General features: G+C 36.1%; 1 protein-coding gene across 5 annotated transcripts in view; it reads left to right on the forward strand.

Annotated features, from left to right (window-relative positions):
• LOC145686664 (uncharacterized) overlaps positions 1 to 22,519 on the forward strand; it is a 176,495-nt gene that overhangs the window by 68,534 nt on the left and 85,442 nt on the right. For all 5 annotated transcript variants that reach the window (XM_081760163.1, XM_081760162.1, XM_081760158.1 and 2 more), the window contains exon 5: positions 5,329 to 5,391. In XM_081760163.1, the coding sequence (XP_081616289.1) occupies positions 5,329 to 5,391 (63 nt within the window). The remainder of the gene's footprint in view (positions 1 to 5,328; positions 5,392 to 22,519) is intronic.

Consider the following 22,519-nt stretch of genomic DNA (forward strand, 5'->3'; position numbering starts at 1 on the left):
ATATTGGTAAATTGTCTTTGATGTGTATGTTCAAAGTTGCAGCGTGGAGATTTTACCCAATTTTTCCCCCTTATTCTAAAAGAATTGCAGTCCACGCACGTGGTATTTATGCCTTGTTAGGGAGTTGTGGTCAACGTAAGACGTCTTACCTTCCATATAAAGTTAGCCGACTGGAGACCATTTGGTCGCGGCGACTTGAAATTAGTTTTTTTTTTAATTATTCCATCTGTTTTACATATTTTATTTCAACTTATTCCATCCATTTTTTTATTTATTTCATTACAACTTAAGTTTCAGATACACTGACTACCTCCATCATCAGAGTTCAACTAATTTGAGAATTTTTGTTATTGTGGTATGATTTTAATTGTAACATTTTATAATTTTATATTTTAATATGAAACAATTATAATTTATGGTTTCATTCAGACTTGTAATATAACAGTTTTCTTTATTATTTTCGTTCTCTTTCTTAGTACTATCTATATATTAAAATGCCAGGTTTATATGTTCGTGGCCAATCCTTTCAGCAGTGAGTTCTCGGGAATCATAGGCTCTAGAAAAGATGCCATTTTCACTGATCGATTTCAAATTTTGTGTAGATTGTTCAGTTTTAATTGAATATTTAAAAAAAATAATAAAAAACATGACCGTTATTTCTTTATTACATATTTTAGAGGTACACTGGAAGTGTTGAAATTTAAGTAAAACATCTTCTGCGAGTTACACATTCCAACACAGCATATTTGCATACAGGGTTTGCATATATCCTAGGCATTTGTTTCGTGGTCAAATGATAATGAAAAACGAAGGATAATTATTTCTCCAGTCTAAGATAAATCTTTATTGTTTGGAGTGTTTTGCCCAATGAACACCATACGTCACTGTGACATTATAATTAATCGTGTGTGTAATGTATTTTCTTATTACATACTGCATGCAAGAAGAAAGAAAACACTGATTATGCATGAATTAGAAACTTCAACCGGAAGTACACTCTGTAAAGAAAAAATAGCGACACCTCAATTCTCAAACTAACTTACACAGAAAACCATAGTTGCAGCCCGTTAGAAGAGGAATAGAAGGAAATGAAGAGTAGGATAGTTCATTTGCGTTATCTGTGACACCTGTGGTGTAGGACATCGCTTGTCAATTGTTGGTGTATCAGTAGTATTTTCGATAGATGGCACTGAGTGCTTCTCGTAAATTATTGTAGTAAGAATTCTGCATTGCATTTGTGATGTGTAGGCTGAGGTAAATAGCATTTTATGATTGTTCTTTGCTTTCTCATTGTTTCGACAGTGTGTCAAGTGGCAAAATTTTTGTTGTGCAATGTTGTTTGTGTGTGATATTGTTGCTACATGTGGACTGTAAACAAATAAGATGGGTAAGAAATGTGAGTTGTGGCAAATCTCTAAAGGAATAGATGGAATTCTGAAAATCCATCATTCTACGGCAGGAAGAGTAATTCACAAGTGGAAACAGCATAACAAATCGTCCCTTCGTCAACAGTGTGAAAGAAAAAAGAAAGCATCACCCAGAGCAGATTGCTAAATGAAATCACTAGCACCGCAGATTTAATGAGTGATTTCCCCAAAAATCGCTTTTGTAGTTTGACATGATCTTGGAACTGCAGTTACTTGTACAACTGTATTGTCTTGACTGTATGAAGAGGATATTACAAAGAGAAAACCGCGTAGAAAGTCGAAACTGACAAAACACAGAGGACTTCAACATGTAGTTTTATGAGTCGATATGCAACTTGGACTTATGACAACTGAAAGCATGTCGTTTTTTTCATTGAAAAGAAGTTTAGAATATTGGGAAACGGTAGTGGTGTGAAGTTGTGGATACGAACAAGCAAGGAACTTGACAAGGATTTTGTTTAAGAGATTCAAATATTCAGTTACTGAGTGATGATATGGGCATGGTTCACCGTTAAAGACGTCAGAACGACGGATATATGTGAAGGATCGTTTGATGCACGAAAATATCTTCAAATTCTGGTACGTAAAGTTCTTACAACAGCTAAAGATGACTTCTGAAGAAAATATAGACTACTTCCTTTCCCAGGACGATAATGCTTCATGTCACCGAGCCAAAATTGTTAATACGTGATTCAAGAATATGACTATTTAGAGACTCGTGTGGCCTACAAACTCACCCGACATGAATCCAGTTGAAAATTTGTGGATCAATATGAGTAGAAATTTCAATAGACAACTATCTCAAATAGAATGGAATTCAAGGAACAGATAATCCGGGTGTTATTCCGTGATATCGAGGTTGCATTTTGCAATAGCTTTGTTACCAATGCGGGAAGCCCATGGTGCACATACAAAATACTAGTTTGGTGTATCGTACTTCTCGATGTTTGCGCACAATATGTCTTACCCTAAAGAAATTCCATTTCTTGTTTTCTGCTATTGTTGTTGATCTTTTTCAGTTTTATGAATTACTCTTCCTACAAACGATTTTGCTCAAAACACACATAGCTACTTATATATGCATATAAATTCACAAAATTCATGTCAAAAGCCTGAAACTCTGGTGCAAGTATTAAGAATGAACTGCTCATTAGGAATATGCCTTGTAATATTATCAGGAATTCATGTAAAAGTTCATATTGATTAAAGTATGTTGAGAAAACCATATTAGAGCAAGTGTCGCTATTTTTTCTTTACAGAGTGTAGGCTCAAATCTTGCAAACAATGCGAGATACAGAAAAAAAAATCCTATGATACCCCTTGCCGATTTTATCAAGACGTCCTTCACTTGTGTCTCTAAAGGAGCATGTACAGATGTGAGGAATGACAAGGAGATCCATGCTCATGTGTGAATGATGTGCTGTGTAGAGAGCTAGGTTCAGTTAGTTAATATTATTATACAAAAAATTGGAACTATTTTAATTATAGATATCTCTAAAAATTATGTGGCATATGTAATAAGCTAAATAGGATCTCTTAAGAAAGTGATCCCTACTACTTTATGAATTGTATGAGCTCTCAAACTACATAGTTTGTATTGTATTAATTATTTTCGTCAAAGCTGTATTAACAATTAGTTTTTCGAGTTAAAAACTTGGAACAGCATACATAATTTTACTAAACTCTGTTTTAATACCCAATATGTAATTGAGTTGTACTTTAATTGCTATAATAAACCGAATCTTGCTATAAAAAAAAAAATGATTGTTTTATGAAAACCTGAGATTTTGAAAGTATCCATTTTGAGATATTTCAAGTTGAACGTAGCCAATTTTCGAGAAATTGTAATATTTGAACACTCATAACATATTTAAAAAAATAATAAAAAATAACATCTTTGTTTTCGAGAGCCTTCAATCTTCTTGTCCCTTCTACGTTAATGACACTCGTCTCTTTCAGTTTCAAATATTCCTCCGAAAACTTAAATTGGAAGCCCTCAGCTTTCGGTACCAAGTATTCTACGTATATCTTGGTTTTCAGAAACATATAACGTACTTGTCTCACTCGCCTCTTTCGTTTCCAAGAATTTTTCGTAAATCCTTGGTTTCGAAAGACTTAAATTATCTTGTATCTTTCACTTTAAAGATACTCGTCTCTTTCGGTTCCAGAGATTTTGCTTAAATCTTTCTTGTTAAAAACCCGTAGCATTTTTCCTTTCACCACAATGATAGTCTTCTTTTCCGGTTACACGTATTCTTAAATGTTTCGAAAAACCCTCAACTTGTTCGTTCCTTTCACGTTAATCACCTGTTTGTGATACTTGTCTCTTCCGGTTCCAACAATTTTCCTTAAATCTTTGTTTCCCTAATAACCCGTCAGCCTGCGTGTCGCTTTCACCCTAATAAAAATCACAATTCACTCTTTGTTCTCCAATCTTGTAGCGAGACCAGATTTAGTAGTTTCGACAACTGTAGGTGCGGTACCCGAACTCGTCGTAAAGCTCTTTATTAGTGACTGAAGGAAGTTGATAAATAAAAACACGTAGGGAATATATAATGGGTTGTCTAATCGTTGTGGTATTTACAATAGCTTCCGTCACTGAGTTATCCAAAGTGTGTGGCTCTACAAATATACACATCATATTTATTTTCATTATCATGCTACTTATATCACTACTGATTCTTACAATAATTACGTTACTTTAATACGTATGTTACTTAATTTCGCATAAACATATATATTTAATTCCTTGTATAATCACCATAATTCAATCTCATCAAAATGTTGATCTTATATCTTCAAACATAAAGCCTTAACGTATAAACTTTTTTTTTCTCTTCTGAGAGTTAAACGCGAGGGTAATTAATCTTTGGTACCCATCCGCCACTATAATTTCTAACCTAATTTTGTAACAGTAACTATAGCGGAGTATCAAAACTGTTTGTTTATGTGATGATTTAGTGTAAACTGTCCTTTTACTTACAGGTAACTAATTCCTGAGAACACCTTGCACTTCCAAGTTTTCGGCTCTCTCCTGGAAAAACAGAAGAAAGAAAAATAAAACGAGTTGATAATGCTCGAAGAGCATTTCCAGAACGAACTTAAAAAGAATTAAGTTTTTCTAAATTTATATGAAACTGTATATTAAATTTGCTTAAGTTAACTAATGACGCAATAATTATTAAATCAATAGCTGGTATTGGTAGGGAGTCAATATTGATATTGATCAACACCAATGTCCTCTCTCTATCACTTACGGTTCCCGAGATATGGCTCCTTAAATCTCCCGAAATCGGAACTTTTTTGATCAATATCTCGGGAACAGTAAGAGTGAAGCGAAAAATTCCATCACTTCTTTCAGGTAGTTTTTGATGCTCCATCAAATGGAGAGCTCAAAATTTAAAAAAATCGCAAATAACAGACACACACACAGAGAGAGACATAGAGAATTCAGTAACGAACCTTTTCAATTCATTGAACACCAGGCAAAAAAGAAACGGACTCGTCGAGCAGTGGGGGAAAACACTTTCTCCAAGCTTTCGTTCACTCACCAAATGGTGAAACAACACGTTGTAACATGGCGGGCTCAATGGATGTATTGTTTTGTTTTGTAGTGGAAGATTGCCGGCTCATGTTAGTGTTTTTATTTTTATGCCAATATTGTTTATATTTCTCAGTTATCGTGGAAATTTGGAAGCGCAATGTGTTTTCAAGAATTACAATTATCTGTAAGTAAAAGAATCGTATGAATTCCTCGGCATGTTAATGTATTGCTTAAGTTAATGTAAATTGCTCCGTTAGCAATGTTTTACTTTAATTATTTATTCAGTACATAGAAGTGTTAACGGTTATTCGTTTAAAAGTTATTAATAGCATCACCTCTTGTTGTGCCTTATTTTAGGTGTTTACCCATCTCCTGTGGCAGCAGCCATTGGGCAGCCAGGCTCTCCGGAGCTCTCCTCAGGTAAGAATTTATTTTTAATTATTTTTCCTTTGGTTGTGGAAGTTTCCGTGGTGGTTTGTGTTTCTTGTGTAGACATTGGATCACCTGTTGCTATCCGTCATTATTTATGTATAATTGGCAATAAAAGTTTCAGTCAAGTAATAAACTCAGTTAACTTTTAACGCCAATTTTACAAGTGAGTTGGGTCTGTAGTGGGTGTTTGTGGATCTCATTTAAGGAGGATTTCTGCTAGTTATTTTGTCCTTGATTTTCAAATGAGATGTCAACGAACGTAGAGAATATACGTGAATATGCATGCTTACTCTTCTGTGTATCTAAAAAAGGGATGGTCGTGAATCGACAGTCTAGAGTTCTCAAAGGTTAGTGCACTTAAGAACTTTTGATTGCTAACCCAAAATTTAGTTTCCAATTTTATCGCCAACTAATAGTTTTCTCGTTATTACGTGGGAACATAAACAATACCGGTATTTTAAAAGTAAGTACAATTGTTTTAGTCGTTTAGAGCAGAGTAATAGATCTAATCTGGATTCTGTAATGGACGTTAAGGTGCGTGCAAGGGTGACAGAATTATTACAAACGCAGTCCTTAAGTATGAACTGTGACTGATCTGGAAGAGTTGCATATCTATCTAGGCTAGCTATAAATACTGTTACAAAAGTACTAGAAGCTGCAACACTGTTTGTTGTGAATAGAAAGAACTAACCTGGCGGTGGAAAATTGCGATCATTCATTGAGAGTGCTACTGCAGAAAGGGATACACGTAACCCGTATAGACAGGATGGAATGGGGTAAGTACGAAAACAAGATAGCAGTGATAGCGCTACACAAAGTTGGAAAACCAGTGGGTGAAATTTTTAACACACTAAAAAAGCTTAACATCAGTCGCATGTTTGTATACCACACCATCGAGTGGTTTGTTAATACTGGATCTGTTCAGAATCGCCCGAGAGCTGGCCGACCATGAAGTGCAAGGGCTTCAGAAGCTGTAAAAGCAGTGGCGACGCGTGTAAGGAGAAATCCTGTACGGAAGCAGACAGTAATGGCCCGGGAGATGAACATCTCCAAGCGAACGATGTCCAGGCTACTCAGGGACAATATTGGTATTCGAACCTACCGGGACGGTCAACGGGACACTTTTTGACGCCACGTCTGGTGGAGCAAAGAAAGCGTAAAAGTAAACGCCTGCTTCAGCGGTACGCGCTAAATCACCGATAAAAAGTTGTTCACTATCGAAAACTGTTTGTTACCAAAATTATATCACTGATGTTAAGGTGCATGCGTCATTAGTTCAGGAAGCCAGGGACAAAGTTCCGAAAATCCAGAGAGCCCATTATCTCGCGTCCGTCATAGTGTCGTGGGGAGTGAGCTGCGCTGGCACCATATTTCTTCATTTTTTTGAGAAAGGAGCGAAAACTAGTGCCCGGGTGCACCAAAACACGGTGCTGAAGCCTATAGTGAAGGATTTTACCACCACCCTCTTCAGAACACCCACGTAAACTTTCCAGCAAGACTCGGCTCCTGCTCACAAATCAAGTTCAACCCAGGAGTGGCTGGCGCACAATGTGCCTGATTGCGTATCCACTGAGGACTGGCCCTCTAGTAGCCCTGACCTTAATCCTCTGGATTACAAACTGTGGACAGTGCTTGCCTGCAGGAAGCGTCATACCACAGTTGCCAGTTAGAAGCGCTCTCAACTGGCTGCAGTGGCATCAATACCCCTGGAGTCAGTGTATGCTAATGGCGGACGCAAACTGTTGTCAAACCATGTATGCTTCCCTTGCACTCTATGCATATTAAATTCCCTTTTCTCTTATTGCTGATGTTAAGAGTAGGGGAGACCCGAGTTTGATTTCCGGTGGGAGCTCATGTGGTTCGGATTTCACGTTAATCAGTAGATTCCGTCTCATATACCTCGCTGCTGAAAGGGACGTTCAACTCAAAATCAACTCAACTGATAAGTTTTTTTCTTTGTAACATTGTTTATGGCTAGACTAGGTAATAAATGTATCTTTGTACTTTTCTTCATACCACTGGAATCGCAAAATAATAGAAATATTGGCATAAAAAAATACGGTATATATGTAGTGAAATATACAGTAGTTTCTAAATGGGAAACTATTAGATATAGAACGAATAATGACATTTTATATTGAATAAGGAACAGGAAGGAAATAAAGCGAAACGAAAAAAATTAAGAGAAGAACTTGTCTCATACCAGATTCACTTCTGTCATTCGAATGTTGTAAAATCATCATTTTGGTGAGTTAAAAGAGATTGTTCGATTTACTTGATAGTGGTACCTTAAAGACTCAGTAACTATTGGAAATTCGTATGAACATATTCGTTTTAAAATTTTGGTACCAAGGTATTATTTGCTTCCTCATGCAAGTCAAAACAATCCATCGATTAAAAGAACAGAGTAGAAATTATCGTCCAGGAATTTATAAAACTTGATTAAAATTTTGATGAACTAGTGCGTCTGGAAGTCTATAAAAGTTAATTAAAATTTCGTTGAAGCTTAGCGTTTAGGAGTCTATAAAAGTTTATTAAGCTTTCGATGAACCTGAGACTTGACATTTCACGACTTTCCCTTATAAAGTGAAGAATGTTGCTTCTTTTGTAGGTGTCTGCGAAAGAGAGCTGTTGCGTACCAGGTGAGTGTTCCATGGTATACTCGACTTCGATGTAATTCGTCTCCAGGTTTTGGAATGGGAGGGGGGAGGTCTAAATTTACTGAACGTTTACATTTTTCTGCGTATTGCACAGAACATATATCTTTTTTTTTTTTTTTTTTTTTCTTAGCTGTATCACGTTCGTTCATAGTATTAGGCAGAGTGAGATTGAAGTCAGTCCCTGTAATAGACACTATGAAGAAGAAATAACACATTCCAAGATTTTTATAGAACATGAAGGCAAAAGTATCGTGAAGTATAAGCATTTAGAGAAGCTATTTGCCATTTTTACTGCTCTACGTTATGTGAGGAAATTGGGATTTATTCGTTTCACAGGAGAAACACAAATTTTAAGAAAAATGCGATCAATTAGTTTCTTAGTACCTGTTAAAATATAATATAAATGAGAATTGAACCAGAGTTAAGGTGTCAAACTGAAATGCAGAATGAAAGTGGGAGTAGTCGACGTTGTATAATAACATAGATTTATAGAAACAGAGATTTGATGTATTTAACGATTTTCTGTTCCCAGTTTTCAAGTTACTAATTCCAAAACAACTTCGTTAGCGACCTGAGTCTTAAGATTTTCGGTCATAATTCATTGCACTTTTTCTTACGAAAAGCCATCTTTCAGTACCTACCTTTACTAATGCTGAATACTGTAGGGAACATCATGCAACTTGATTCCTTTGCTGTGTATTGAATACACTAAGACGTAAAGTAGAAGTTCAGATTATTCCATTTTCGCACAATATGTGAATGTGTATGGGTTAATGTTGATGAAAATGATTAATGTGGCACAATTGGAGTGATGGACATAACGAAACTGTTGGCTCCTGGTGGTTCCTGTGCGACATAAACTACGAGCGGTGCGTGAAATTAAAATAGTGGAAAATTCACGCATATTACGTGTGCAAAATAGAACAAATATAGCAGTGTCACGTGTACTCTACATGAAGGGTTTTGGTTTGTAATAGGGATGGGCAAAACCGGTTTTATAAAAATCGAAAACCGGTTTCTATAAAAACCGAAACCCGAAAACCGACATTTTGGTTTTCTCCAAAACCGGTTCGGTTTTTCACCGAAACCGGTTTCGGTTTTCTCCAAAAGCGGTTCGGTTTTCACCGAAACTGGTTTCGGTGAAAACTTTTCGAAAAAAACATAAAACTATTTCTGTGGAAATGGATTTGGTTTCCGGAGAACAACGAAACACCATTCTGGTCAGAAATAGAACAAATTTTGAAAAAAAAAAAACTGAATCGGTTTTGAAGAAAACCGAAACCGGATCAGGTGAAAAACCGATAACCGGTTCCGGAGAAAACCGAAACCGGTTTTTTTGAAAATTTTCAAAACCCGGTTTAGGTTTTTCTAAAAACCGGAAACTGAAATACCGGTTTTTGTGCCCACCACTAGTTTGTATATCGATTTTTTTTTTTAAATTAATATTGAACCCGGAATTAGTAATAGATTTGTGGAAAATATTCCTGGGACTTTAATTGATGAGAACCGTTTATCATTATCTGTTAACGTTTTTTTGTATATAGTATTCAGTATTATAACCAACGACTTCCGGTTTTAAAAACCCCTCCATCAACGAACTATATTCCTGACCTTTGACCCTTTACATCTTGACCAAATTTGATGATGAACTATTAAGTATTTCTTGCACCAAAGGCGCACGTACTAGCAGCTAGGGCTATATCCATTGTAGTTATTCATAAGTTTAGTCGTATGTAAATTCTGTTAGCGTATGTTATTTTATTCGATTGAAACATAGAGCTGCCAAGGCTTCAAATAGTTAGCAGAGCGGCCAAGAATGGCGGTACTGTATGACTTAGTATTTGTAGTAACAGAAGGTACTTGAAGAAGTGAGAGCTTTCAAGGGCTGTATGAGGCCGCCTGTTTGAAAGGAAGCATGGTGTTCAAGTGATATACTGAGTTTCCAGATAGAAGGAATATACGCGATCAGAGCAGGTACCTGCAATCAATCAGTAAAAATTCGCCGCTGTGGACATATTAGTCAAGGACAGTCGCTATATAACCGTACGTGAACTGTCTCATCGTCGGGCCCATCCACAGTATTTTGTAGGGGAACTAGAGCATCGAAAAATGTGCCCAGTGAGTACCCCTTGATATGTCAGCGACAAACAGAAAGCAGTAAGGTTAGGGATATTCTTGTAATATCTGAGCTGATTACACATAAAGTTAAACGGACGTTTCTTCGGACAAATAATGACTGGTGATGAAACCTGATGTTGGCAACGAAGAAGATTGAGTCAGAAATTGACACATTCTGTCTCACCGAAATGAAGGAAGGCAGTAATTAGCGTTTGATTGTAAGATCATTTCGACAGTATTTTTGATGTAAATGGACATTGCTGTTGGAGTAGCTGTCAGGCGGTGGTACGCACAACGCACAATGTAGTGACATCTTACAGAATCTCCGAAAGGTCGGAAAACTGTCCCACACGCTGGTAGCACAACAATAGATAGTCGTTTTTGATGGTCCCTTGATGGATCGCCCTCTTTACATCCCAGATATTTCCCGTTCGAGTGATACTGCTTTGGTCCGTTGAAGAAGACCCTAAAGGGTGTTTTTATCTCCGATCAAGTGATTTCTTATGCTGTGGAATAGCGGTTCAACCAGCATTTTTTTTGCGGAAGGTATAGATAAACGTTTTGAGCCTTGAGACAGTTAACTGAAAGGTGATTATGCTTATTTGTAGAATCTTTTGAACTATAATCGACGTTTGGTGGTTTGCCCAGTAGTGTAAGTTGTTTCAATTCAACAACCCTTGTAAAAACGTTAACTCAGCTTAATCTAATGTAATATTTAGCGTTACGTACCTGCACAAAAATTAACGCTTTAAAAAGAATCATGGCAGCACATGTTTCTTGAAATATGACCAAATAACTAGTACTAGTAATAACAAAGTACGGTTTGGAACGATTCTGCTAAAATTAGACTGGAGCATAGTTAAATTATATATTGTGATATCCCATCTTGCACTTCGGATTCTCTGTAGCTGAAGTTAGTATTTTGTCGTTTGGTTGCTGTTTCGATCTTGCTGTTGAATGAAGCGAGGCCATCGGGAGCTACCTGAATTTAGAGATAATAAATTCCAGTGTATAAAGTCATAAATAATAATTATGTAGCAGTGCTAACATTATATCGCCCAATTGGAAGCCGGCTGGCTAGATATATTTATGACTAGATTTTCGTGAGCTGTAACGTTAGAGTGGAGAGTGTATCGTGTAGAAAAGCTTTCAAAAACTGAATCAAGATATCATGGTTTCTGAATGTGGGTGTAAGTGAATTTTATGTTGAAATGTGGGCTATAAATAAACAAATAGCTTTAAAGCCTTCATGAAGATGATCGCTTACTCTTAGATATCGATTAGGATTAGGAATTAGATTTCTAGGGTTTCGGCAGCAATAACCCATGTTAGCCCGTGACGTTTTAAGTGCTCCCTCCTGTGACGTCCCTCAGCTATCACACAGTCCATGGCATTAATGAGGAAGAAATGAATGGGGAAAGAAGGAAGCAGCCTGGGACCATTGTGTTGAGTAACAGCCCGGCATTTGTCTAGCGAGAGAGAGAAAAACCTCAGTCAGGATGACTGGCCTAAAAAAAGCTGTATACTTTTTCAGCCGAGTGTCCCTAGCGGTAATCAAATCCGAGATCGCTCGCACCGCTCAGATGTTGAGTAGAGCGAGGAATCAGGTCTAATTTCGTACTATACACATACAAGTGTACTAAATACTCTCCCCAGTTACAGTTTTTTACTATATATTCATGTTACAAAAAGCAAAGAATGAAATAGAAAAGAGAAAGTAGAATAAAATTAAATTTCGACACCCAAAATCGAAATAGTCGTTTATAACAAGTGCTACGAACATTGCAAGTTCATACTAAATGGGTATTTAAAATTTATAAATTTTTGTACTCTAACACACACAGTTTTATTAATTCCAGAAATTTCCAAATTTTAAGTGAAAAATCCAATCCATTACACCTTTTATACTGCATTGTTTTAAGAATACTAGAATGTTCGCTAATATGAAGAATCATTATTCAGTCATACCTCATCACACACTTTGACAACATGCTTAATGAAGAGCACCTTTACAAACAGAGAACGCAAAGAGCAAGACATTCTGTATATAATACCTAGTCGTACTGACACCACATTGAAAGTGAATTATTATAAAAGTGTTCAAGATACTTGAATATCTTATTGTATAGGTTACTTAGTCCAGCGAACACAAAGCACCAATTACTTTTCACAATGGCCGCCTTTGGCCTTCACACAGTCCTTAAGTCTCTGCGTCCACTCATCTATAGCATTACGCACTGTCTCTATAGGGGAATCCGCCACTGCCTTCACCAGGGAACGTTTCAGATTGTCGATATTGGCATGCCTCTTCTTACAGACCATGCCCCCAAGCCTGACCACAACTTGTAGTCCAACGGGTTAAAATCATGGCTGCTAGCAGGCCAATCATCTGGAGAAATGAAGTCCTTGACATTTCTCGTGAGCCTCTCCTGGGTAGATTGTGCCTTGTGGGCTAGTGTGGAATCTTGTTGGATGCTTCAATGTTGGTTTCTGAACAAAGTATCACTCAAAGGCTTCACAACAGAGTTCATAACAGTACTTTCTTACACTCTCGTTGACATTTTCACCCCTTTTTCACACAAATGCAGCTTGGTGGTGCCATCATACGCCATTCCTCACGAAATCATGACTGAGGCCGGATGAAGACTTCTCTGGATCTTAGGAGTTTCCTCCCGAGCTTCATGGGAGATTGAAGCATACACTTGGTCATTTTGTCGATTGAAAACTTCCTCAGTGTTGAATGTCTTTCCACCTATGAAAAAAATTCTCCTGTGCTCATTGTTTGTGTAACGCTGCAATAAGGCGTTTTGTTTTTATCAGCCTCTGCTCTTTCAGACGTGCATTGACGAAGTGACCTGTACTTTGCCGGTAAGCCTTCAACCCCAAGTCACTTCTTAATACATGAGACATTGATATTTTAGAAATGTTCAGCTTACGAGAAAGCATAGACTGCTTTCGTACAGGATTTCTCCGAATACGGGTCGCCATTACTTGCACTAACTTTTTGGTTCTTGCGCTGTGTGGCCGGCCCTGCTTCGGGCGATCATCAACTGTCCCAGTCTCCGTGAATCGCTTGATAACCCGATACACGAAAGATTTGCTAATATTCAACTTCTTAAGTGTTGTCAATATCATTGACCCATTTTATGAAGAGCTATTACTGCCACACCATTTTCGTAATCGACCCACTCCATAGCTACACTTTCACGAATGCACATTCTCTATGACAGCTCAACTCACAATGGCCTATTTCACCCTCTTGCACAGGCGGGTTGACCGTGAAACTGGATGTACACCTTGCCTCAGTACTTGTGTCAGTATTTATGATATGACTAGGTATGTATAAAATTCAGAAGCCATTTTAGTTATGACTACAGCGCCTGATCTTTAGTTGTCACAGTCAGTTATCAACCGATTTAGTTTTTAGGAAAGGATGGGGATGCGGTTACGCAATTAATATATACAAATTTTAAAATGTTAACAAGATATAAATTGATCATAATCTGGTTTAATTTTGATTTTCCCTTTGTATCTTGATCAATCAGATCAAATTTACATCTAAATGGTTTGTCAGTAAAGTTACTATGTGCATTCCTAACTGTTGTTTTTGTTGTACTATTTTTATTATTTTTTAAAATTTTTTGATGTCCCATGCTTTATAAGGTCTTCTATGAGTAAAATTACGAGGTGTGTTCAAAAAGTATCGATTCTTTGGTTGGCAAAGAAACATTTATTGATTCGGAAATCCGAAACAGTAATCCCCTGCAAAGTAGTTTCCTTATTAATGCACACACTTCTCTCAACCCTTTGTTGAAAACACTTCTAGAACGTGGTTTTTGGAATGGTGAGCAACCGGGCAACCGCATTCCGCATGATGTCTTCTCTTGACTCAAATCATGTCCCATTTAGTGGCATTTTCAGCTTAGGAAGTAACTAAAAGTCACACGGAGCCATGTCCGGTGAGTAGGGAGCCTGACGACACACAGGAATGTTGTGTTTGGCAATGAAACCTGAATCATATTTCGCGGACACTCTTCTCATGCCCAAATTCTCACTCAAGATTGAATGTACCGATCCGATTGAATGGTTTCCGCTTGGGTATTGCCAAGCTTTTGGCAAAATTTGATATAATACCGCTGCTCATTTTACAAAAAAACTGAAATCCGACGACTGCTCACTACACGTCTTCACTCTTTGGCCAACTGCCAACGACACGCTTTCTGCGAGCGAGAAAAAATTCATGACTGCGCATGAGTGTCCACTATAGATAAACACTGAAAAAAGTCTTCCGCGCTTCATTGGTTGATGCGGGGAAAAATAAGGTTCGATACTTTTTGAACCTACCTCGTAGACTATAGTTTACAATCAAAAATCCGGAATTATTGCTTCCTAACTTTTCAAATAACTACTGTACACCCCAGAGCTATGGAAACGCTATCCCAGAGCTTTGGAAAAATAGGTTTCATAGATTCCATCTCGCGCATATTCCTGTTAAAAAATTGCCCATAGTTTAAAAATCGTATCATGGATTCACAATGTGAAAGAATACTGGTTCCCTTTATTTCAAATAATAATTGTCAGCTACTGAATAATTACCAGAACTTCGAATGTCGTTTTCAGTAAATAAAAATAGTTGTTTTACGTTTATATATATATATATATATATATATTTCAAATTGAGGACGGTAGGAAGAAGGGAATAAGGAGTGTGAAAATCAACTCATTGGCGCAAACTCACTGAAAATGAAAAAGTTCCGTATTTTGTCTTATATTATTGTGTATGTTGCACATAATTACTTGGTCACATTTGCAGTCATTCGTGTAGTCATTGTACCAATTTTTCTGGTAAATCATTAAAAAAAGAAAAGAAAAAACTGTGTGTATAAGAATGATTGGAAGCAAGGAAAATATGTAGAAGTTTGGTTCAAGACAAGTATAGAAATAAATTATTTCTAAATGAACAGCTCTAGTACAATACTTATACCATTCACCATATATAATATTCAACAATAACCTTGGGAAATAGATGCGTCTTAATGTACAGTTCAACTTCAGAATTGAAAGTGGGTGTGAAAATTAATAAATAATCAAGATTATTCACCAAACTATTTCTTCAATTAAAGGAACGTGTAAATCGTATTACATCATTAGAACAAAATGCCTAAACGAAAACTGGACGAAGGGAATGTGGATAAGAATAATTAATTAAATTAACCTTAAACTTTATCAAATCTTGCTTGCTCCGAGAAAGCAAATAAAGATGTTCTCTTTGAAAAGAGCAACTAGATATAGGGAAATGTGAAGCACAACACTTTGTGTTTTATGTTCTGTGAGTGCTTACTGGTCAGTGAATGCCTCTCTTAGTTCGTATAATTCTATGTTTTCCACTTTGTGACAAATTAGTTACATGATTTTATTGTTTTCGTATAAGGAAGCTGTAAAAAAAAACTGTGCATTTGACTACTGGAATGTGAATTTTCTTAGACATTTATTTTTTCTCTGTATATAGTGACTGACGAAGGGGACAGATGAGTTCCTGAAAATTTTCACAGGATAAAATACAGGCATGATAAAGTATATTTTATTAAATCGAGAAAGATATTTTTTCTTTCTTTCTTTTTAAGTAGAAAGTTGAAAGACGTTAAGTTTTGAAGAGATACAAAATTTGGAAGAATCGTGAGATTGGAAATGAAATCGACTACATGCAGATAATAAAATCGAAACTCATGTTTTGAAATGTGTTGATTAAATTTTCCATGTTTATTACTGCTGACTAATTAGTGATCCAGATTGTTAACTCTCAATGTGAAAGAAGAGCCAGTTGTATTACTTCGAGGAAAAGGATCACAGTGCAGTAATGTGATGTACTTTTGGATCACAGAATTTTAGATCAAACTTATAGTGGTGTGTATATCTCATTGTTTGTGACTCGTAATTTGTGTAAAAGTTGAACCAAACTGTCAGATGTGAATGAATGCATATGTTTAGAGACTTGTGTGTTTCACTTAAGCCATTTAACGAAATGTTTTCAAGATTTTCAGAATTTTCGTTTTCTTGGCAAATTACATTTCGTCGGACCCGAAAACTGCAGTTTTGTGAGTTATAAAACGCATAATCACAACAATCAAGTTAAATTTTATGACAACCGGTAAAAAGGCAAAATACATAAAGAATTACGGTGGAAAAGAAAAATTGAAATAATTTATTACATTGAAAGAAAGTTTCTCGATTGCTTTATATTAACTCTAATGGTGGGTGTCCGCTGTGGGCGCAAAATTCAGTTTGTTCAGACGTTTAGCGTTCAGACGAGTGTGTTTCATTTGAGGCGAATTAATCATATACATAATATCTGATACTCAAGTCCACGTATTTGTTTCAAGTTATTGCTTGATTGTCTAGTGGTAAGGAGATATAACAAATCTGATTCTCCCGAATTGAAGTAATGTATAATTAATGTCATTCGTGTCAGCGGGAGAATGTTAAAAGTGCAGAATATATTTAGGAAATTTTGAGAGAAAAATACACATATCGATTAGTTTCTATTTGGTAATGTTTTGCTGAATTAATAGAACTTGATTGATTTGAAGTCAAGTTACTCACTATACGTAATATTGCCGTTTTTCTACCCTAATAATGCTATTCATTGGCAAGACGAATTATGGAAATATCTGGGAAAAAAATCATGAAAATGATTTTATGGGTTTATCTATGTGGAATTTATTTCCTGTTCCCTTGTTTCCCAACATACATCCACTACTTACTATCAGTATGTATCATTCGCCAACTTTTGCAGTTCTTCAGTACAGCGGTGTAAATTTCAGTAAATCATATTTGGGAGCTTTAGGTCCTATTTGGTAATCAGTTCCAATTTCAGCTTCCATTTTAATAGAATAAAATCTTAAGGAAAGATTAAAAAATCTAGGACGAAGAATAAGTAATTTTACACAATAGAAAACGTGCATATAGACACAATTGGCATTGTTATTTCTAATTTATGATTCTGGTTTTTTGGGTTCGGAGTAATTGGATCGAATATGATTTTAGCTCTCGTAAGTCGGGAAAAGTATTAGAATATGTGACGTGGTTATAGTCGAATATCTTGAACTTCGTTCGTGTAAATATTTTCACTGCAAAGAAATACTCCAAAATCCATATGAATTTAATCAATGAAATATTAGGGCACACCTTGCAATATACTTTTTGTATAAAGCGGAGGAGAAAATAGATGTAACATGTTAATGGATTTATAAGTTTAAAGGAATAAACTGTAGAACGACATATGAAATGCGCACTTTTTTCTTTGGATAGAAATAACGGAATATACATATATCTGGTAATTCGTGTTTATTTCTTCACAAAATAAAGGAGTGAAAGTTCGACATAAAAGTAAAATGAAAAAAATCATATATATATTTACTTTTACCAGAAGCATTATATCATTTTGTCTTATCAAAATATGCGTTTGAATTATTATTTAAATTGATGAAATTATTGCAATCACAAGCTTCATTACATGATAGTTTACACCTTACCTTTAGGAGTCCAGATAACTATATATAGTTATCCTTATGTAATTCCCTCGAAGCCCAAAGTATTATAGCTTTATTTCAAAATAATATTTTGTAATTTCTCTTTGAAAAATCTGTTTTGGTTTTATTTACTAGTAAATACATCCTTCTTACTGGTTTTATGATTTTCAGTTGAAATAAACATATTTGTGTCAGTATGGAAAGGGATTGAACGGTCTTCCTTTATTTAAAAAAAAAAAAAAAAAAAAAAAGGACAAGAAGAAAAAACCCAAAGGAACTAGATAGTCGCAGAATTTTCAGAGGATTTGTTTCCTTCAATTTGGTATGACTCAAATTTCAGAATCATCCCTGCTTTTACGGGAAAAGGAATCCGAGACCCCATGTTAACGCTATACTTGATTTAATGGGGATAAATCGTACCTTTTATAAATCTTTGATCTGTTCTGCGTGTTTTCCTCTTTGTTCCATATCTCTAGACCAATTATGAAATGAGCTACTGACATACTTAGAAATAACGCTGTGAGTATTGCATCTCGTTCAAAATGTTGATTGGGATCCACGTGGGTTACATGGCGAGTGGAGTTGAACTCCCAAAAATTAAGAACGTCCAGTATCAATTAAATCAAAGGAACTTCTGAAGCACAAGTAGCATTCTGCATTTATTCCGATTTTTGAATTATCATTTGTTTAAAAAGTAAATTTCAACTCAATACCTGATACGTAATTATGTGGTACGTGCAGATTTATGTAATTAAAAGTGTTTTCGAATACTTTTTCGAATAAAAAATAACATGGAGTATTGTAAATGTTTATTACCTATTCAGAAAATTCTATATTCAAATCTCGAAGAAAGCGATCTTCATTAATATATCTTAGTAACTAGACACAGTGTGTTCAGTTAATGTTTATACTATTGCATGTACAGCCACGAACATAAATAAGTAGAGCCATAAGAAATAGAGATTCTTACCTCTACTTATTTATGTTCGTGACTACAAGAGGATAAGTTGAAATGAAATGTTTAAGGTAGAAAAGCTAAGAAATTTATATATGAACGGTGAGGCTCCAGTTGATCATGCTGTTATTTAATCATTATTCGCCTCATTTTATCACGATCTTTGTTAGGGTATAATGCATAACCGAAGAACGTCACACTCGAGACTTCGTTCACTTTCCGATGTATTACTGTTTCTTGTCACTGTCACTCTTCAGTATCCCATCATCATTAATTTGCATTGACCATTGTCCTGTTAGCGTCTGGGTACTAGTGACCCTTTCGGAGTCATCCGTATTTTTTTCTCAAATTGCAAGAGTTTTAACCTTCAGTTGATATGGCATGGTTAAAATGTACTTCTGCCATCTGAAGGCAAAAGGCCGTGCCTTGAGATTTATTGAATTGAGTTGCAAAATGCATGGGGCTTGACTATCGCAGAAAGCCATATCTGTAATAATGGCAACGTCAGGTGTAAGGCTTACCGTTCCGTAAGTTTGAGACTTTTAGCTAAGTAGAAAATCGTGAGTTTTTCAAAACCAGGTTTCAGCTGATACAATCTTTTGTCTTTGGACGGCAAAGCTTCCTCCATATCCTTCCCTGTATTGCTCCTACGCGGTTGAAACTTTTGTTAAAAATCAGAGAAATCTTTGTGTTAAAATAGTTTGAAATAGGATCATTCCAAGTGTAATATAAAATTATACGGTTATTCTAACCCATATTATTGAGGTTAACAAGAGTAAAATTAACCATATTGAGGGTTTCATAATGTGCAGCTTCCAACACTGTCACAAATAATATCTTGTTCTGAAGATAATGAAACATCGTGTTTTTGAATACAAAAGAAGGTTGTATATCACCATTTATAGAAGACCACAACGAAGAGATTATAAAGTATGACATGACATAACCGTTATTGGTCCTTAGAGGATGGAGATCATACCTTGTAATTGTATTAGTAAATGCATGCTGTAAATTTTCGTGCGTGTATACCGAAAGTTTTCCAATGGGGGGAGGGAGGACCTATATAAAACAAAAGTCGGTCTGTCTGTTGAGTGGAATGAACGTTGCTTTCCATTGACTGCAGCCTGTAACAATAATTGGCCTATTTCTCTTGTTGCAGGTGGGCAGTCTCGTCGGGGTTGGCGCTGTATGCAGCCACGAAGGTGTTCCTTCTGTTGGAAGACTTTCAGTAATTCGTTTAACTTAAAACAACATATAATTAACGTTCATATGCCCGGGGAAGATATAACGTGCCATATTTGCTGTAAGCTAGTTAAAAACAAATGGTATTTGCGCAAGCATCTAGTCACAGCTCATAATGCACCCTTGAAACGTATTCGAACTCAAGATGGTCGTATAATTCATGTATCAAATGTGTAAATTTAGTGGAAGTATACGTGAAGTAAGTTTTGTGAGTGAAAGTGATGTTTTAGTTCAAATAAAATATACTTAAGTACAATCTGTCTTTATTTGTGTTTATAAAACTACCAGTCAGGAAAACTACTCAGGAAAAGCATTATTGTATCCGCCTGCCCCACCTTTCCTCAAAATTATAGGCAAGGTTAGGCTTAGGTACAGAGAATTGAGAGTTGTGTGTGTCTGTGTCCACATTTGAGCTTGAAATTAGTTCAGGAAAAGCCACGTCCTCACTTTTTGTTGATCGCAGTATGATTCCTGTGGGTCTTGATAATAGCCCTATATCACAAAAATTGTAGGCGAGATTAGATTGAAGTAATATACAGAACGTTGAGTCGTGTATGTGTGTTCAGATTTGAACTCGAAATTACTTTAGGATACGGCACCACATCTGTTGGTATTAGTGTGATCATCATGGGTCTTGACAATAGCGCTGCATCGCAACTTTCATTATAGAAGGTTTCTACGAAACACAGGAAGGGGAATTAGCACAGGCTAGAAAGGCCTGTTGCCTTCCTCTTTACAGGCTTACCACATGGTTATTTCCACGGGAGTTACATAGCGAAGGCTTGGCTTCTAAAATTTAAGAACGTGTGACATTGATTAAATCAAAGGAACTTCTGAAACGTAAGTTATTTTTAAATCATGATTAAAACTGGTATCCGGTGACTTCATCAGTGTGGAATAGTCTTGACATCTGTGGTTGTCTTTATTCGTGTTAGAAATCTGTGCGTAGAATTAGATGTACCTGATGAGGCCTTATCTTAGTGCAAACGGACTTGACTTATGGCATTTCCATACAGATGATTCAGGCCTTCTGTATAAGAGTCAGTATGTGTTATAATAGTATACAGAGTTGATTTTAGTGTTTTTAGACATCTGACCTCAAGAATTTTCCATTATAGTAGCATCCCATGGCTACTATAAATCCTTATGAGAAAGCTTTGTTTGCGTGATGCTTTTTTGTGCACGAGATTTTTGGTCTGTCCAAACTAATTAATTTGGTCTGTCTGTCCAGATGTAAGTTATGGGATCAATTTTTATCACAATTAGATAGATGAACCCAAAGTAGCAACGAATTTTCGTCTGCAGTTGATGTTTCTTTTCCAGCGGTAGGTCTCACTTAGGTAATGTCCTCGACACGAAAGTACCTTCCAGAGGTTTAATTTGACGCACAGGGTTCGGTTCACAGTTGTCTGGGATATGTGTAGTTGTGTTATCATTATACGTTGTGTAGGAGGGGTTATCAAGAAGGCTATTCGATGTAACTTCTGAGGTAAAGGTGGGATCACTACACTGCACAGTGACTTTCGACACCCTTTGATGTGGGTGAACTATACTCAGATCGAAATGAGATGCGAATTGACATGTTGACGTGGTGAGTGTTCTGCTGAGGTATCCGCTGTGTACCTTCCATGTTGGTTGACACTTTTGAACTATGTTACAGGGCAGCAACATTATAATGTTGTTGTCCTTTTCTACTGAAACCCTCTAGTTGCAACTGCCAGGTCGACATTTATGGTTGGCCCCTCTCTCGGTAACCTTAATAACTCTGTAGCGTAACTTCTTAACATACTTCCACGTGTTTTGAAGTAACAATTAGTTTTTAATTTTACTTCATGTATAATAGCTAGAACTTACTTGTTTTTAAATCGTTTAATTACGTTCTTGACAGTAGTTAATCCCATGATTTCATTGCACTGTTTTTGAATTTTAGAATCAGAAAAATTGGCGTGGAAAAGTGCCATTATATACCCTTCCCAAAATCTCTTAATTTAGGAGTCATGTTACATATAGCACACACACATGATAGCAAGATAGTACTGCAAGCTCATAGCCATATGTTGACTTTCAAACAACCCGGTGAGATCGATAATGTACACACAGGTAGGAGTTGAAAGTTGGACACATACGCGACTCAGCCTTCTGAATAATATGAAAAAGAATAATCCAAAACGATTACTGAAATTTGACATTGCTTTGTTTTGACTTACAGCAGATAGCAATTTATTTACAAAAGTTTCAAGTGTATCTTTGACACCAATTTATATTGAATCAATACAAAGTGTAGTCGATTTCCCTTAATGAGTACACCAGCCGCTTACTAGCTTCAAAATCCATGATGTGAACAAATCTTACACAGCAGTATGCATTGTATATTCATACAAAAGAAAACTAAATAAAATAATTACACAATCAGATATAAACAGTAATAGATGACAACATGTACACACACAATGATTTATTACGTAAAGATTTTAAGGTGTGTTCCAAAATCTTTCTGACTAGAATTAATAGGTTACAGAGCGTTGTCAGCCAGAAATATTTGATAGAGTATTAAACTTTTAAATAAGTAAGTCAGCCTGAGGATTGATATAGTAACTATATTAGTATTACGG

The sequence above is a fragment of the Thermobia domestica genome, chromosome 5 (assembly GCF_964235325.1).
Source record: "Thermobia domestica chromosome 5, izTheDome1.hap1.1, whole genome shotgun sequence".
NCBI lineage: Eukaryota > Metazoa > Arthropoda > Insecta > Zygentoma > Lepismatidae > Thermobia > Thermobia domestica.